Source organism: Panthera leo, chromosome A1 (genome assembly GCF_018350215.1).
Source record: "Panthera leo isolate Ple1 chromosome A1, P.leo_Ple1_pat1.1, whole genome shotgun sequence".
Classification (NCBI taxonomy): domain Eukaryota; kingdom Metazoa; phylum Chordata; class Mammalia; order Carnivora; family Felidae; genus Panthera; species Panthera leo.
Window position 1 is genome coordinate 196,163,199 of NC_056679.1, and position 17,257 is coordinate 196,180,455.

General features: G+C 53.1%; 1 protein-coding gene across 1 annotated transcript in view; it reads left to right on the top strand.

The window, feature by feature from the left end:
- The window catches only part of CAMK2A (calcium/calmodulin dependent protein kinase II alpha), a 60,168-nt gene extending 44,138 nt beyond the window's left edge, over window positions 1-16,030 (top strand). Inside the window, exons 15-19 of the mRNA XM_042949304.1 lie at window positions 909-957; window positions 8,467-8,542; window positions 11,144-11,238; window positions 15,308-15,536; window positions 15,846-16,030. Of these exons, the coding sequence (XP_042805238.1) occupies window positions 909-957; window positions 8,467-8,542; window positions 11,144-11,238; window positions 15,308-15,536; window positions 15,846-15,849 (453 nt within the window). The 3' untranslated portion in view covers window positions 15,850-16,030. The remainder of the gene's footprint in view (window positions 1-908; window positions 958-8,466; window positions 8,543-11,143; window positions 11,239-15,307; window positions 15,537-15,845) is intronic.
- Window positions 16,031-17,257: the final 1,227 nt, after the last annotated feature.

Consider the following 17,257-nt stretch of genomic DNA (forward strand, 5'->3'; position numbering starts at 1 on the left):
GCTGCACTGGGAACCCGGGGCGGGGAGAGGGTGCTCAGGGCGTGCTTGGTACGTGTGTGCCTCGTGCGACAACATGTGTGTTGTGTGTGCGTGTCATTGGCGTGTTTCTGTTGACACCTCCAACTCCATGGCCCAGACCAGCAGCCTGGCGGCAGACCTGAGAGCCCCCTCAGGTATGAAGGTTGATTTGAACCCCATCCCACGTCCAGCCCTTGGCTTCTCGCTTCTCCCCGCCCTCCGCTCTGGAACTCGTCTCAGGGCTTGGTTTGTGCCAGTTGCGGCGAGGGGGGGCTCGGTTTGGCCAAAGGAGTGGGCGCCAGAGAGGCCCTTCTTGAGCTTTTCGACGCTACCCAGGGCCTGCCGGTGGCAGAGGAGCCACCAGCCCCTGCCTCTGTCGAGGGGATCCAGTGGTGGCATGGTGGCCCACATCCCTCTTTTTCTGACTCCATCGCTGTCTCCCTCAGTTGTGTGGTTTTTCTCCCCCGGAGGCCCAGCCTCTCTCACACTGGGCCTCCCTGCCTCTCTCTCTTCCTCTCCTGCCAGTGTGTGTATTCCTTCCCCATTCTGTGGCCACCATATGCCTTTTCTGCTCTTCCACACCCCCTCTTGGCTCCCTCAAGCTGACAGGGCCAGGGAGCCCTCCCAACCCTTCCAGAAAGGCCAGGGTTCTCCTTGCGACCATCCCTTCATCCACGCCCCCTGCCACCAGCCACCCGCTCAGCTGGGCCCTCCCCCTCCTTAGGCCTGGAGGTCTGGCAGGGTTTTCAGTGCAGCATCTGGATGGCAGAGCCGGCGAGGCTTACGGAAACCGGGCCACAGCATCAGGCAGCCGGGGCGGCCCTGAAACTGGCCGTGCGTCTTCCCGCTTGCCAGGCAGGCCTCACCGTGTCCCGTGTTCTCTTTGGCAGGAATCTTCAGAGAGTACCAATACCACCATTGAGGATGAAGACACCAAAGGTAGGGGGGGCCTTGCCTCCAGTGTCTGGGTGCCCTGGGCCTCCCAGCAGGCCCCCTTTACTGACAGCCCGGGCTTGGAAGGGCCCCAGTACCAACGTGCGTCCTGTTCCTCCACAGAGAACGTGGCTGTGGCCGCTCATAGACTGGGCACGCTGCGGGGCACTGTTTCCCCATATGAGGTGCTTGGTCCACTGGTGGCGTGCAGATAGGCTTTTCCTGTTGTAGGGGTCATGTATGTAGTTTGGTACATTTTAGGGAAAGGATTAACATAGCCAACTCATAGATGTATCACACTGGTAGACGTTTTCTTTTGAATTTTTAAAAAATGAGTTGATTTGGGGGCGCCTGAGTGGCTCAGTTGGTTGAGCGTCTGACTCTTGATTTTGGTTCAGATCACAATCCCAGGGTCATGGGATGGGGCCCCGTGTCGGGCTCCATGTTGAGCATGGCGCTTGCTTAAGATTCTCTTTCTCTCTCTCTGTCTGCCCCTCTTCCCTGATCTCTCTCTCTCTCTGTCTCAAAAAAAAAAAAGTTGATTTTAGGAGCACCTGGTCAGCTCAGTCAGTGGAGCATATGACTCTTGACTCTTGAACTTGGAGTCCTGAGCACATAAAATAACTCCTAAAACGTCACTCTTAAATGCTACTGAAAGGAGCAGAAAACTGATATTCACTGTGCAAAATCTGGAAAAAATAAAGTCTATATTGCTCATAAAAAAAAAAAAAAAAAGAGGGGCGCCTGGGTGGCGCAGTCGGTTAAGCGTCCGACTTCAGCCAGGTCATGATCTCGCGGTCCGTGAGTTCCAGCCCCGCGTCAGGCTCTGGGCTGATGGCTCGGAGCCTGGAGGCTGTTTCCGATTCTGTGTCTCCCTCTCTCTGTCCCTCCCCCGTTCATGCTCTGTCTCTCTCTGTCCCAAAAATAAATAAAAAACGTTGAAAAAAAAAATTAAAAAAAAAAAAAAAAGAACTAGGAGTTCAAGCCCCACATTGGGCATAAAGCTTACTTTAAATAATCAATAAAAAGTGAGTTGATTTTAAAAACACGAAGCGATGATAGGAAAGGAAGGGGAAGCAACAATTCAGAAAGTTCAGTTGACAGGCGTATGAGAAAGACCTACTGTAGCCAGGGGCTAACAGTCCCCAAAAGCCTTCAGATGGATGAGGGGGAGGAACCTAGATAACTGGGACTGGATAGTAAGGGAGAAAATAGCAAGGACAGTAACAGGAACAGTGGCTGCCTTTTGTGGGGCACTTGCTAGACCTGTTCCACGCACCTTACATTTACCTGCGCTTCACAACACCCCTGTGAAGCAGGTGCTGTGATTGAGCCCCTTCTATGGATTGGGAAATAGAGGTCGAGTAAATTGGCCCAAGGTCCTCTAGCTCATAAGGGTAGGATTAGGATTTGAACCTGGGCAACGTGGCTCCGGATGCTGCCTCGTAACCATGGCTCAAAGGTGTGGCATGAATGCTTGGAGTGGGAGCAGAAAGGACGAGTGTCGACTTCTTCTCTGGGGACCCCAAATCCCCGGATGAGTTCGTGATGTCCCGCTGTGCTGCCTGCGCCCGGCCATCCCGCGGGACAGGGAGACCAGCCACGGTGGGTGGGGGTTCTCACAGCTCATGGTGGAGACACCTGGGGGGTGTCTGTAATTTAGAAAAACACGGTTGGCTTGGAGAGATTGCAGCTATATCTGTGTAGACGTTTCTCAGTGTAAACATTTGCCTCTAAAAGAATACAATGAAGGGGAAAGAGTGGTTTACTATGTAACAGATTTTTTGGTATCCTTGCATTTCCGCCTCTAAGGTCAGTGTGACCCACAGAGCACCATGGCTACCTTCCGACTCTGCCAGGATGCCTTGGGAGACCAGCCCCACCCTGTGTGTGTCCCTGGGTGGTCATTCCCAGCTGGGCATGGGGGCACTCTATCACCACAGCCTGGGACTAGAGCCAACCAGTCTTCCGTGATGGCACCCTTTAAAAATAGATTACCTCGAGGCGCCTGGGTGGCTCAGCATGTTAAGCATCCCACTCTTGATTTCGGCTCTGGTCACGATCTCACGGTTTGTGAGATCGAGCCCCGAGTCTGACTCCCGAGTACTGACAGTGCAGAGTCGGCTTGGGAATCTCTCTCCCTGCCCTCCCCCCACTCGCCTGCACTCTCCTCCCCCCCTCTCAAAAACTAAATAAAAACTTACCAAAAAAAAGGATCATCTTGAAGAAAAGCTCCCTTTGGGGTCAAGTCTGCACCCTAAGTCCCTCAGGTATGATTTTCTAACCACATTCCCAGCCCTTGCCCCTGTGGATTCTGATTCCATAGGTTTGTGGTGGACAAGACATGGCATTTCTAAGGCTTTCCCCACATTAGAGGTTCACTGTCTTAATGATAAGAGGCACTGGGATTTTGAAAAGGCTCGTTGTGGTCTCATAATGCTGGTCTCAGAGCAGAGGGGGGTCATGGATGTAAACTGGCTCCGTGCTTCTTCACTGCGGTACATTTTCTGGGTGACCTTGGACAACAAACTCAACCTCTCTGAGCCTCAGGTTCCTTCAGTAAAGAGATGATGACGATAGTCTCCATTTCAGCGGGTTGCTGTGGGGATGAAATGAGAGGCTGTGTATCAAGTGGTTACACAGTATTTGGCATATAGTTATTGTTTAATAAATTTTAATTTCTTAAAAAAATTTTTTTTATTCCTTATTTAGTTTTGAGAGAGAGAGACACACACAGAATACAAGCAGGGGAGGAACAGAGAGAGAGAGAGAGACACAGAATCTGAAGCAGGCTCTGGGCTCTGAGCTGTCAGCACAGAGCCCGACATGGGGCTCGAACTCACAAACCACAAGTTCATGACCTGAGCTGAAGTCCAATGCTTAACAACCTGAGCCACCCAGGCGCCCCTAATTTCTTTATTTTCAAACTGGAGCTTAGGGCTGAATGATAAGAGGCCACATAACATTTCCTTGGAGCATTGATTTTACTCAATGATTATTTTGAGACAAATATTTATATGTTAAACAGACAGAGAAATGTTTGGAACAGAATGCAAAATTTGTATGCATTATAAGTGTCAAATGTGACCCATCGAAGACATTGTCCACATGGAGTAATGGTTCTGGCTGGCATCCCTGAGACCCCACATGTGCAGCCATTATCCTCTCCTCTAGAGACCAGGATGGGAAGATTTGTGAAGTCTTAAATTTTTGTTCACTTACGCCCTTTTTGTAGAGGGGAATCTGAGGCCCAGAGAGAAAGGGTATATCCAGGTTATTACTGGCAGAACTGGGACCCCGTCCCCTGCTCTGTCTCCCACATGTAAAAGTCCATGTCTGATGGAAGAGACACTGGCTCAGCCAGAAGCTTCTCCCCATGTCTGGCAGGAGAGAGGAGCCCTGCGCCTCCCCCAGCTTCTTCGGGCCTCAGAGAAAGTTTCAAAAAAAAAAAACCATTTTCTGGTGTTAATTTGTTAAGTCTTCTTACTAAGTGAGAATAGCAGCTGGTGGGGTAGATTCTGACCTAACATTAAAGTTAATTAGAAATGTCATCCTCTAGGGAACATTTCCCCCTGAGCAAAGAAAGAGACATTAATATTTCAGAGCACCTCAGGCTTCATGCACAGGCCTCTCACCCTCTGAGCTGCATTGAGGCCCTGCCAGGCTCCTTCCCACTTCCCTACCTCCTCCTGGTCAACTCCATGAAAAATTAATTTCCTCCTCAAACCCAAAGAGCTGCCTCAGAATCTGGGCAGAGACATTCTGGGAAATACCAGCCAGGAATGCTGATCCAATCTCTGTCTCAGCATGCTGTGTGACCTTGAGAGAGTGCCTTAACCTCTCTGGGGCCTCAGCTTTCCCATCTGTAGGGGAGCACTCCTGGATTGAATGAATGAACACCTGGTAGGTGAGAAATGCCAGAGATTGCTACTGAGCAGCTGCTGAATGGATCTCTCACGCAGCAACAGGACTGCTGAGGACATGGAAGGAACCCAAAACCAGAATGAATTTCTCCACATCTCAGAAGCACCAGACTCCCAGATTTCCCATCCCAGAGATGAAGCTACTAGGGAGATTTCTGCTCACTAGACTTCCACTGCTGGCAAACTTGATGTCCTGAGTGGCTGGAGGCAGAGCCAAGTTAGCCATAGTCTCTGGCTGCATTAAGAGACGTATAGTGTCCAGAATTAGGGAGGGGATAGAGAGTGTTACCCCAGACCTGATATGCTGCAATATTCAAGCCACACTGAGGTTTGTGTGCTCACACTCAGAGAGGCATTTAAATAGCTCAAGGATGCTCAAAGAGTGGATGGCCAGCTTACGTCAGATCCTGCAAATCCCAACCCAGAGGCTTTCAGCCCTAAAAAGAGAAGACTAGTAGAGGGGGAGGGCAGAGGGTCTGGGGAAACAGGTGCACACTTCAGAGGCCCAGGAGGCAGAAAGGGTAAGAGAAATATAAGAAGGGGCTTTCAGGGGGGGAGATTCTGACTTAAAAGAAGGAGGAGGTGGGTGCAAAGAGAGGGAGATGTCAAACAGGGCAGCAGGCTGCAGACCCCCAAATCCCAACCCAGATGGAACCATCACGTATCAGGCTTCTGGAAAACATCCCTGCCCAGGCTGAAGACCAGAGGCTGTCCTCAGGGAAAACTTCCAATTCAGAGATTTCCGGATGACAATAATCACAGCTCTTATTTACGGAGTGCCAGGCACTGCTCTAAACGCTTTAGATTATGCATCATTATTTACATACATGAGTTGATATAAAGGGCTTGGAACCGTAGCTGGTCCTTAGTGAGAACCATCTATGTATTAGTTATTCCTACTGATACATTCTTAACTCACTCGGTCCTGGGAACCACCCTGTGAGGTAAGTAGTGTCAGTAGCTCCGTTATACGTACGGAGAAACTGAGGCACGCAGAAGCACCTTGCTCAAGGTCACAGTTATGAAGTGGCAGAGAATCTGGATCCAAACCCAGGGACTCTGGCTCCAGAATCCATGCCCCTGACCGCGTCGCTAGCCTCCCTGAGATGGCAGTGAGAGGCAGCCCACAGGAGACAGGGCGTTAATTAAGCACAGGCTCGTGCAATGTCAGGCTGGAAGGAATCTTAAGGTCTGTACAGAAAAGGCTAGGAGGTGGGACAGGTGCCATGGCCTGCCCGGAGCACGTGGCCCGCTCTGGATCGTCAGCCTGATTCTGCGTGGGAGTGGAATGAGACATCTCCTGGCAGGGATGGGTTTCTTCCCACCCTCTGTCTCCAGGAAGGAGGGCAGAGTCGACCTGGAGGCCAGGCTCTTGGGCTCCTAGGGACAGGGACCACCTGGCAACTTGGGCAATTCTAGCACACAGGGTGAAGACAGCAGCCCCAGGCCCCGGTGTTGGGTCCACCCACTGATTCATTCATTCAAGCCTCCTCTGCCCCCGCCCCAGGCAAGACCCCAGAGGGAGCCGGCAGAGCTCAAGGTCTAAGACAGGCTCATTCCCAGCCCTGGTAAATCTTAGCAGAGCCAGCAGATAAAGAATTAACCCCTCACTGTGGTACTGACATTGGAGAAAGTCGCCAGTATGTCTACGGAGCACCCACTGTGTGCCAAGAGCCGTGCTGGGCACAGGGCCCCTGCCCCGAGAACAGTATGACGACTCTGGTTGGGGCAGTCAGCCCACTGCAGCAGACTGGCCGACCTCTCTCACCTCCGGTTTGCTCATCGCTGATGTGGAAGTGATGGCCACGTGAAGCTGTGCTGTGAGGCTTCGAGATTCTGCAGGTAGAGCGCATAGCACAGTGCCTGATGCACTCGTTCGTTCAGGGATGAGTGCCTGGGGGGGCCAGGGGTCCCATCCAGGTCCAGGGATCCTGTACGACACGGGCAGCCACGGCCCAGCTTCCGAGGAGCACATATTTGAGTTGGGAAATAGATGAGCTTACGGGCCTGATACGTCAGGGAGCATGTGGGGTGTGGGGGTCCTGTGGAAAAGGCCATGGGCTGGGAGCCAAATTCTGCACCCAGTATGTTCTATGTCCTCGGGCAAGTCACCCCCCTTACTGGGCCTCCATTTCCCCAAAAGTCTGATAAGGAGGCTGAGTCCCTGGTCTCCAGGGGTTCTTTCAGCCTGGATGTCGTAGGACCCTGTGTCCTCTGGGCCTGAGGTGAGCTCCCTGGCGTGAGACGGGGTTGGGTTGCATGGGCGGTGGTGAGGAAAGGGGCAGGGACAGGGCCTCAGCCAGGCGTGGTCCCCTCCTTCAGCCCCAGACTGAGAAATGACAGTGTGCCCTTGAACCTCACCGAGGCTGCTCCAGTAGGCCGGAGAGCTGACTGGGTTTGGAGTGAAGCTTGGGCCTGGGGTTGGGGGGGGGGGGGCGGCCTGCCACCAGGGAACCATGTGAGGCTTCTGGTGAGACAGCCCTGCTGGGAGCCACGACACCCAGCTCCAGCTTCCTCTGTCACGGAGGCCCAGGGTCCTTGTGGATCAGATGGGGGGCACTGGCCCTTGCTGACCTCCCGGGGTGTCTGTGAGAAGTGGGTGTGGCAACCTGTGTAGGAGAAGGCAGAAAACGGAAGCGCTGAAAATGCGTACCTACAGTGGGCCCGGGGGCTTCGTGCGCATCGCCTCATCCCACCTCGTTACCTCGTTACTGGGGGTGGGGGGCACTGTTGTCTCCGTCGGACAGGCCAGGAAACAACCCTGTGGCCTTGTTACACAGCGTGTAAGGACCTGCGCCGGCATTTCCATGAGGTCTGTCTGGCCCTCAAGTCTGGGTTTGGCACTGAAGGGATGAGAGGTGGTGGTGTTTCCATTTCACAGATGGGAAAACCGGGGCTTGGAACAGCACACATCTAATAAGAAAGCTGATGCCTAAACCTGTACTAGAAAGACCAATTATTTGTAGTGTTTCAGGGGTGGCCAGGGGAGGCCAGGTCTCAGCAACTGGGATTCGTTAAGGCCTAGAAAGTTCTGAACAGCTCAGTGCCTGATTCCTACAGGCACCCAAATAGACCAAAACGCTCACCCAGACCTGAGGGAGGAGTAGAGCCCTAAGACCTTCCTTGGGGGCCCCAGTTTGGGCCCGGGGTGGGAGGGCCCTGGTTCATGGCTACTAGGTCCAGCCCCACCGTTGACCTGGTTTTGATTCAGGCGGCAAAGCAAGGCGATGGGGGCGGGGAGCGTATTTTGGAGACAACCTGGGTTCAAATGAGACCTAATGTCAGAATGTCTGCCATGCATGCCTCACTGAGACAAAGGCTTCCACCTGGGACACTGGCTTTGCCTTCTGCAGTTGAGGGAACTGTCACACCTTTTCCCCACTTTCCTGGGCCTCAGTTTCTGCTTCTGTGAAATGGGAGTCATGACACCTACCTCCCAGGGATAACGTGAATATAAATGAAGACAGTCTCCAAGAGGCCCTCAGGTCCTAGCACAGGATCTGGCACATGATAGGGACTCAGAAAATGGTACCAGGTGCTTCATTACTATTTCTATTACTATCATTTCTCTGTGTCTCCTCCTGCCTTACAGTGCGGAAACAGGAGATTATAAAAGTGACAGAGCAGCTGATCGAAGCCATAAGCAATGGAGATTTTGAGTCCTACACGTGAGTTGGCTGAGCCCATTCTGCATGTCATGTCCAGATGGTTGTTCAGGGGGAGGGGGTGCTGATGGCTAACGTTGGGGGTCCCGGTCTCTGACCCTCAATCACTCCCTCTGCGTGAGCTGTGAGTCAGACTGAGCTCATATGCTGTTTTGCATTTAGACTTTATGCTTTAGTGAAGCTTTCTGTTCATAGTACTTCTCTGTATTTTGGTCCTCCCTCTCCTCCTCCTCCTCCTATCTTGTTCCTCAGGAGGGGCTCCAACCAAACCCCTTTGCTTCTCCAAGGAAACAGAGGGTGGTCTCCACCACAGCATGGGTCTCCTCAGGAGATGAGTGGGGAAGGAGGGGAGGGAGGCGGGCCGGGCCGCTCTTCAGACCTGCTGCAATGGACCTGACCTCAGGAGGGCAGGGTAGGGTATGTCCTCCGGGGAGCAGGGGTGACCAAAAGAACCTCAAGACAGAACCTTAAATCCTCTGGGGGAATAAGGCAGAGTGTCCAAAACTAACATTAAATGAAACAGGTGGTCTGAGACTGTCCCCTGCACATCTGGACCAGCCTTTCATGGGGCGGCTGTGTGCAAAGGCTGGGCTGGAGCGCCCCCTAGTGGTCACCCATATGCCCCTCCCTGGTCTGGCCCAGAAGCAGGCCCTTAGCCGACCCCAAGGAGCGGGAGGAGTCTCCACCACTCAGGCAGGGTTGACAAGACCCCACATATGCTTTTTGGTGGGCAAAAGCTGCCAACTGAGGCAGAATGACCCTTGACTGTTGGGTTCAGATGAAGGGGGAATAACGTAGCCGGGGTTTGGTTCCTGGGCAGCTGGTTCCTGGTTTCCACTGTGCCCAGGAGCTGAAGTTTGTCTCCCTAAAGGTTTGGCAGGCCAGGTACGTGGTAATTGTGGGAGGGTGTTGGCAGCAGCCGATGATGGCAAGGCCCCAGCAATCCCCTGGTTATGTCTGGATGAACAAGGACTCTGGAAGGGACAGGTGTGAGACAGGCCACACGTATGCACGTGTGTGTGCACTTGTCTACACTGCATGTTTGTGACTGTGTGCATAAGGGCCGTGCACAGGTGTGTATGCACGTTTGCACCTGGGTAAAGCATGAAAGCCCAGAAACACGCTGTTGAATGCGTCTTGTGGCCAGCCCTAAATGTTAAATCAGCCACAGGAAGAGTCGTCGAGTCTCTCTGGAAAGATGTCCCCAAGGAGGGAGGGAAAGAGAGGTGGCTTCTGTGGACCCCAGCCCCCCACCAGTGCCATTTCTGGGGACCCGCTCTCACCTCTGTGATGTTACTTTCTCTGGCATCGGTAGCCTACTCCCGGTTCTGACCCCTTGCCACGACCCCTGGAGCCTGTGGTACCCTGAGTCTGGCCCTGTGTAACACTCACTCACTGAGCCTCAGTGTCTCTAGATGTATAATGGAGTTGGAGAAGGTGGTCCCTGAGTCCCTTCAAAGGCAGGGGCTTCTCCAGTGGGGGTGCTCAGTCTCCCAGACACTCAGAGCTCAGACCCCCAGCCTTGGAGGATTCTGGAGCTGAAGGGTCCCGAGCATCTCCTATGGTCTGAGCAGAGTCCCCAACCTCCAGCTAGTCCGCCTGGAGAATTTGAGGGGCTGAGTGGAGAAGTGCATTGTCTGGGTCACATGGACAGGACAGTCAGGGAAGAGCAGGGAGACAGTGGCTTCCAGTAGCCAATGTCCAGCTCAGATGATGCCGGGCCTGATACCCATCCACCAGTGTCTCCGGTTCCTCCCCAGGGTTGGAATCTTTGCTTGTGCTGAGGTACTTCCTGTCCCTGGCTTCACCGTCATTGTCACAGGGGTCTGTGTCGTTCCACAGATCCTAGAGACCTGGGGGTGGGGGTGGGGTGGGGGAGATGGCCTTTTTCCTTCCTCAACCTGGATGTCAGGTTTCCCCAGAAGGCTGAGACCTGGAAGGGAGCTCTGAGCTGAAAACACACAGCAGAGGGCCTCCTCACCTTGCCCTGTGCGCCTCCCTCCCAGGCATGAAAAACCTGACGGAATGCTATTTTCCTCATGTTACAGAAGAGGAAACTGCGGCTCTCGCTGAGGGCAAAAAGGCCATTTTTAAAGTAGCAAAACGCACCCCCTCCAGGGATGTACCTGTTTGGTGAGCAGAAGTCACTTTGGTGTGAAGGAAAAGGTCCTCCCCACCAGGAAAAGCCCCTCTGGCTTCTGCTGCCCTCGGTGGGGAGATGCAGGTTGGAGAGGCCCGCACAGGCTGAGTCGCTGAGTCAGCCCCCGCCTGGGGTCTCTGCACGACGCTTCACGGCCACTCATGGCATGCTTGCTGGGTGATGTTAGGCCACTAGCCACTTGCTGGGGATCTTATAACCGGTGAGTGGCAGGGCCAGGACCCGAGTCGAACCCTGGCCTCCCAGTTCTACCACTGGATCGTGGTGGGTGCCTCATAGCACAGTTTGCAAGCCCTGTCCCACCTGCTGACGTCACTGATCCTGTAAGGTGGGTTCCATCCCTCTGGTTTCTCAGGCCCACCCTCCTCCAGTCCAGGCCCTGGAGTTAGAGGGTGGCTCCAAGAGGCTACTCCCAACTCCTCTTTCCTCTGACTTCCTCCCCCTAGGAAGATGTGTGACCCTGGGATGACAGCCTTCGAACCTGAGGCCCTGGGGAACCTGGTCGAGGGCCTGGACTTCCATCGATTCTATTTTGAAAACTGTGAGCAATCCCTTCTCTCTGGGGTGCCTGTTGTCTGCTCTCTGTTCCATGTCCTGCCGGATGGCACAGCAGGGTGACAGGCAGGGCCCCCGGGGAAGCTCAGGAGCCAGCGAAGAGGAAGATCCTGTGTGGACAGGGGTTGGTACCACCTTGGTTCCCTCTCATAACCTGGGCCCATCCGACTGCCGGCTGTCCCTCCGGTGGCTGAGGACGGGGACCTGGGACAAGTGTGACAAGCACTCCCAGGCCTCTTCTGCCCCTGACCCTGGGAGGGCTGGGGGAGGACCTTTGTTCCCATTTTACAGATATGGGAGCCTTCTTGCCGGAGCATGTACCCAAGTTACAGCCATCTAGACGCCTGGGGCCACCCCAGCTGTCCAACTGGTCACAAGCCGGCTCATGGGCTGTTAATGCCTGTGGGTGGGCAGTCCAGGGAAGAGGAGGGGACCCGAGCTCACACTGCTGTGCCCCTGCCTGTTTGTCTAGGTCTCTGTCCGCATGTCTGTCCTTACTGGGCCTCTCCTCTGCAGGAGAGACCCTGGCAGCTTTGCAACCAGGGGCCGTCAGGGGGCTGAGGCTGGGCCTGACCGAGGGCGCTTTCTGCCTGTGTCCATGTCTCATCTTGGCCAGGGGTCAGACAGGGACGAACCAAAGCACATGCAGGTTAGAATCATCTAGCTCAGGACCTGAGAAGTGGCATATCCAGGGTACCCCAAAGGGAAGGCATATACCACTGAGGCTACCCAAGATGATTTCCGGTGCACGTGGGCATCACTTGAAACAACATTGGTTCACACAGTGAGAAAGTTGGTCCCTTTCTAAATTCTCTTTCAATACGTCTGGTTTCATCAGGGGGAAAGGCTCAGCTGGGTGCTGGTCTTAAACATCTCTCCAACCTTCTAATTTATCTCTTCATCAAAGAGAGAACGGTCTCAGGCTCAGATCCTTTGCGGGCAAGAGCTCGGAGCTAGGATTACATAACTTTATTTCATTTACACTGGACTCGTGATTAAACTTGTATTTGTGATACTGGTTGTTCATTACTGATTGTGCCAGAAAGTTTTCTTTTATAATAAATTGACATAAATTGATAAAGTGTATTGATTTAAGGAAGGATTGTAATGAAGTCAGTATAGTGGCACTTGTAGGTGGCTAAAACAAAGGGGGCATTTAAGTGACTGAAAAAGGATCTAGTCCAACTCTATAACACCCAGAAGGGAAAACTGAGGCCCAGAGAGGGGAAATGACTCATCCAAAGGAACCCAGAAAGTCAGTAGCAGAACCCAGTCCTGACTCACTCCTTCCCTTTCCCGCCCTGTGTCACCCCCTCTCAACTATGTGTTAGCAGCCCCCAGCTGGACACTCCTCTCCTGCCTGCACCCAATCTAGGGGCTCAAGAGCACCCCCAAAAAGCTGCGGAGAAGGAAGTTGCATTTTCCCTTGATTAATCAAACTCTGATGTTCCAAGGCTAGCAATGGAGGTTAAATTCTCATGTGAAGAGAGGTGGCTGGACCCCAAGTGTCCCCATCTCCCTGGAGCTCCCTCGCTGATCACCATGGCCACCTCTATACAGGCCTGTCCTCTGGGGGCACTGGTTCCCCAGAGTGGACTCCCCAGTCCCCAGCCAGTAGAGCAGAAACCAGGCTGAGCTGGCTCTAAAGGCTCAGGGGTGGGAAAAGGAAAATAAATACAAAGAGAAGGCTGACCTAGTTGTTGGCCTGCGTCCGGGCAGGGGGACCCATCACAGCACCGGCCCCCTGGACTGCAGGTTTGAACGCCGAAGGGCCCATGAGAGCAAGACCCGGAGTAACGGCCCACCCCAGGCCAAGTCTCACCATCCAGCCTGTTTTTCCCTGCTGGTGCTGGAGGACCTGGCCCTTTCTCCCACGCTGCCCACAAGGGTGGATGTTAGAAGGCTCCGGTCTAGTCAGAGACACCAAATTAGGGTGGTCATTTCTTTACAAACATCCCCCAGAACCCCAGCCCTTGCCAACAACAACAAGGCGCAGTGCCCTCAACAATGCTGAGCTTGTCTGTCCCTTCTGAGACGGTTCTAGATTGTCCTAATTCAGTCCCGTCTGGAGACTGACTTCTTCTAGGTCCTACTGCATTTCCTTCAGGAAGTGGCCCAGCTTGGGACAAGTCAGATTGCTTCTCTGGACCTCAGCTTCCAGATGTGCTAAAATGGACGCATTGAACTAGACGGTCTGGAGTGCCTCCAGCCCTGATTGCTGTCAAGGATACTTGCTGAGGCCTCCTTGCATTTGGTAGGAAGGCCACTGGGTGACCTTTGACCTCTGAAGTCTCTCCCAAGCCTATAATGCAAACGCTCTACATTCTCTCTGAGAGCCCCACATTGCAACAGTCTGTTAGTGTAGTCTACGTATGTAAGACTCAGTGATTTGGAGTTCTGTAGGCAAAGCCTGGGTATAGTGGGATTATAATATTAGGGATGCTTCCAGTAGTCCTGGAAAAAAAAAAAAAAGACATTTTATGTTTTCTAGGAAATCAGTGGTTCACAAACCAGGCTGGGCTTCAGAATCAAAGGGTGGGGAGGGGAAGGGGGCTTTTTAATAGTATAGATTTTTGAATTGTCATCTCTAAGGGAAGAGATGGGCAGTGTATATTTTAAGTCAGCTCTCTATGGGATTTGGACCTACATTTGGGCTACACCAAGAGAAGGCATGAAGGTTCCTCTAAAGCCTGGGACCCTGGTGACCCCTGTCCAGCCCCTCCCTGGGTCATTGTCTTGCTGTGCTTTTGTTTTCTATCTCGCTAAAAAAATGGAGAGTTCCAAGAACCAAAATAATTAATCCTACTACTACTAATAATAACAATAGTAACTCATATTTTGCATAGAGAAAGCTGGTTTCAAGTACCTTGTCAGTTCTGTCCTGATCATAAGAGTTATGTATTTCCACCTAACTCTGGAGAACTCCACGACCTCACCCCATGACCCCTAATTCTATCCTTTCAATTCAAGATCCTAAGATTCTGCAGTTTCAGTATTACCCAGGTTTCCATAATTCTTTCTGTTGCCAGTAGGGATAGCAACTGAGGGGTCCACGGGCCATCTGGACTGTACATATGTTTCATGGGGCTCGCATGTTTTAAATTTGAGTTAAATACCAATAATAAAAAATGAAGCATTTTCACATAAACATCCAGATTTCTGGATTCTCTTGAAAACTCAGAAGATGTGGCAATGTGGGTTCTACTTATAGCTGACCCTTGAGCAACAGGGGTTTGAACTGTGCCGGTCCACTTATACGTGCATTTTTCCCAATAAATACAGCACAGTGCAGTAAATGTATTTCCCTTTCCCTATTAAGGAATAACATTTTATTTCCCTTAGCTTACTTTAAGAATATAGCTCATAATACAAATAACATACAAAAGATGGGTTAATCGACTGTTGGTGTTATCAGTAAGGCTTCCAGTCAACGGACCGTTATTAGTAGTTAAGTTTCAGGGGAGTCAAAAGGTATATGTGGATTTTCAACTGTGCAGAGGGTGGGTGCCCTAACCTGCGCCCCCTCATTATTCCAGGGTCAGCTGTACTCGCATATCAGCCACCAGGGAAGCTGTGTACAGGGCGCCCTCTGTAGGTCACCAGTCTCCCCCATTCCTATGGCTCCCTGACTCCGAGGCAAAGGGTCTGTTGTCACTTAGCATTTTACACCCAGCTCACCAGCCTCGTTTATGTACACGCCTGGCCCCCGTAGGGAATCTGGGTTTGAGACCCTGGTCTAAGTTCATCTGATTCTACCATCATAGTCCTATACTTCTGTGTGTCTGAGATACTGTGATTCTAAAATCCCATTCCCCTGTGTTTTAAGAACTGGCATGCCTGAAATCCATTGTCTCTAAGCTGGGATCTGATCTAGTCATCTAGAAGGTCTGCCTTGACACCTAGCTGAGCCCTGTCACAGACACCCCTCCTGTGGAAATGAAGCAGGGGGCGGGGAGTGCCTCTGCTGAGAGGGTCGCTGGGAGATGGGCAAATGAAGGACGTGAAGAAGGCCCCCAAGTGCATCTCCTGTGCCCCCCCCCCATCCCCACCTCCAGTGTGGTCTCGGAACAGCAAGCCCGTGCACACCACCATCCTGAACCCCCACATCCATCTGATGGGTGACGAGTCGGCCTGCATCGCCTACATCCGCATCACGCAGTACCTGGATGCGGGTGGCATCCCCCGCACGGCCCAGTCGGAGGAGACCCGTGTCTGGCACCGCCGGGATGGCAAATGGCAGATCGTCCACTTCCACAGATCTGGGGCGCCCTCCGTCCTGCCCCAGTAAGAGCCTCTCCTTCCTGCCATCTGTCATCTAGGGCGATCTAAAGGAACAGGGTGGTGTCAGTCTGGAGGGGGACATGTTGGGGCACTTGGGCACTGGAAGGCCATGGGGTGGGGGCTGGAGGACCACAGGGAGGAGACTGGCCTGCAGGTCCCCGGTGGGGGAGGGGGGGCCAGGTAGGGTGCTGGGTGGGGCCCACAGAAGCAGCTCCGACTCCATCTAAGGACGGGGGAGGGGTGGTTGCCCAAGGAAAGCATGACGCCCTCGGGAGCAACCGCCATTACCCACAGACATACCATTTCTTACAGTTGAAGGACCGGGCCGGGGGCCCTGTACCGCAGAGATGTTCTCTTCGTTCACGGAATGTGGCTGCTGGTTCTCCCACTTGGATTTGGCTGGAATTCCCCCAATCGCGTCACCCCATCCCACCACCATCACCATCACCACCACCGCCACACCTGCATCAAGAAAACCTGTCTGTCCACAAAAGTTATCACGACTTCAGAGCAAATAGCCACATCTCCCTGCCACCACCTGTCACTCTCCTGCCAGGGCGAGGCTTCCTCAGGCCTGGGTGCCCTGGGTGCTCTGGGTGCTGGCTCCGAGGACCCCCCCCCCACCCCCGCTCCTGGCTGTCGCTAGCCTGCTCTTGCCTTGGCTATAGGCCAGAATGCCCAGCTGTGTGTCCCCCAGGGGCTGAGGAAAAAGAGGGACAGAATCAGGAGGAATGTGGATCTGCCCCCACCTTTCGCTGTCTCTCTCCTTCCAGGGTCCCCCTCAACCCCTGAGCCAGCCTCCCCTGTGGGAGAGGGTGAGAGAGGAGCAGACACCAGGAGTCCCCACCTGACACTGCCTCCCTAGCTCTTCTCCCATCCTGTCCCCTCCTCCTGTCCCTGCGGACCCTTCCCCTCAGCGTGTGGAGCACAACCGTCTCAGGGTGCCCTCACTCTTCTCCTCCGGCTGATGTTCACCTCCAACAGTAACTCCCATTCCACCCCTTCCATCAGCCCTGGAGAATTCCAGCTCCGTCACATCTGAGGGAGAGAATCTGATTGCTTTTTGGGGGCAAAGAAGGCAACATTTAGGTATCACTTCTACTTGGACCGCATGCCTTTTTATAGCCAAACTTCTGTGTGTTTCCTAAATGGATTTTGCGTTCCTGGATATCTATGTGATAACTAAACCTCTCAAATTATTGTGGGGAAGGTCAGGTTGGGTTGGGAAGGGACGTGGGAAGAGGGATGAGGGGTAGTTTTTTTTCTGTTCTAGGTCTCTTTCTTTCTTTCTTTCTTCTTCTTCTTCTTTTTTAATGTCATCTCTGAGATGGACTTTGTCACCCGTGGTTATCTGGGGTCGAGGTGGACTCAGTCCCCGGGGATGGAAGGGTGCGGGAGGTAGGGGGAAGAGGGGCTCATTGACATTTTGGTCCTAAGGTTCCTTTTCAGGACTGTAGAAACACCAGATGTTAGAGCTAAGAAATAGCAAATCAGGGCAGAGAGAGCCGGTGGGGGGTGGGGGGGGGGCGGGGGGAGGTTGTCAAGACGGAAATTATCTTTTTTTTTTTCTTTTTTTTTCTTGCCTCCCAAACTGAGGTTCCTACTACGACGCTTCCCAGCTTCCCCGGATTTCATTGCACCGCATCTATGTGCCCTCTCAGCCCCTCCCCCAGTCTTTGGGGGTTCACGAGCATGTGTCTCCATTGCCTCTCCCCTCTGTATCT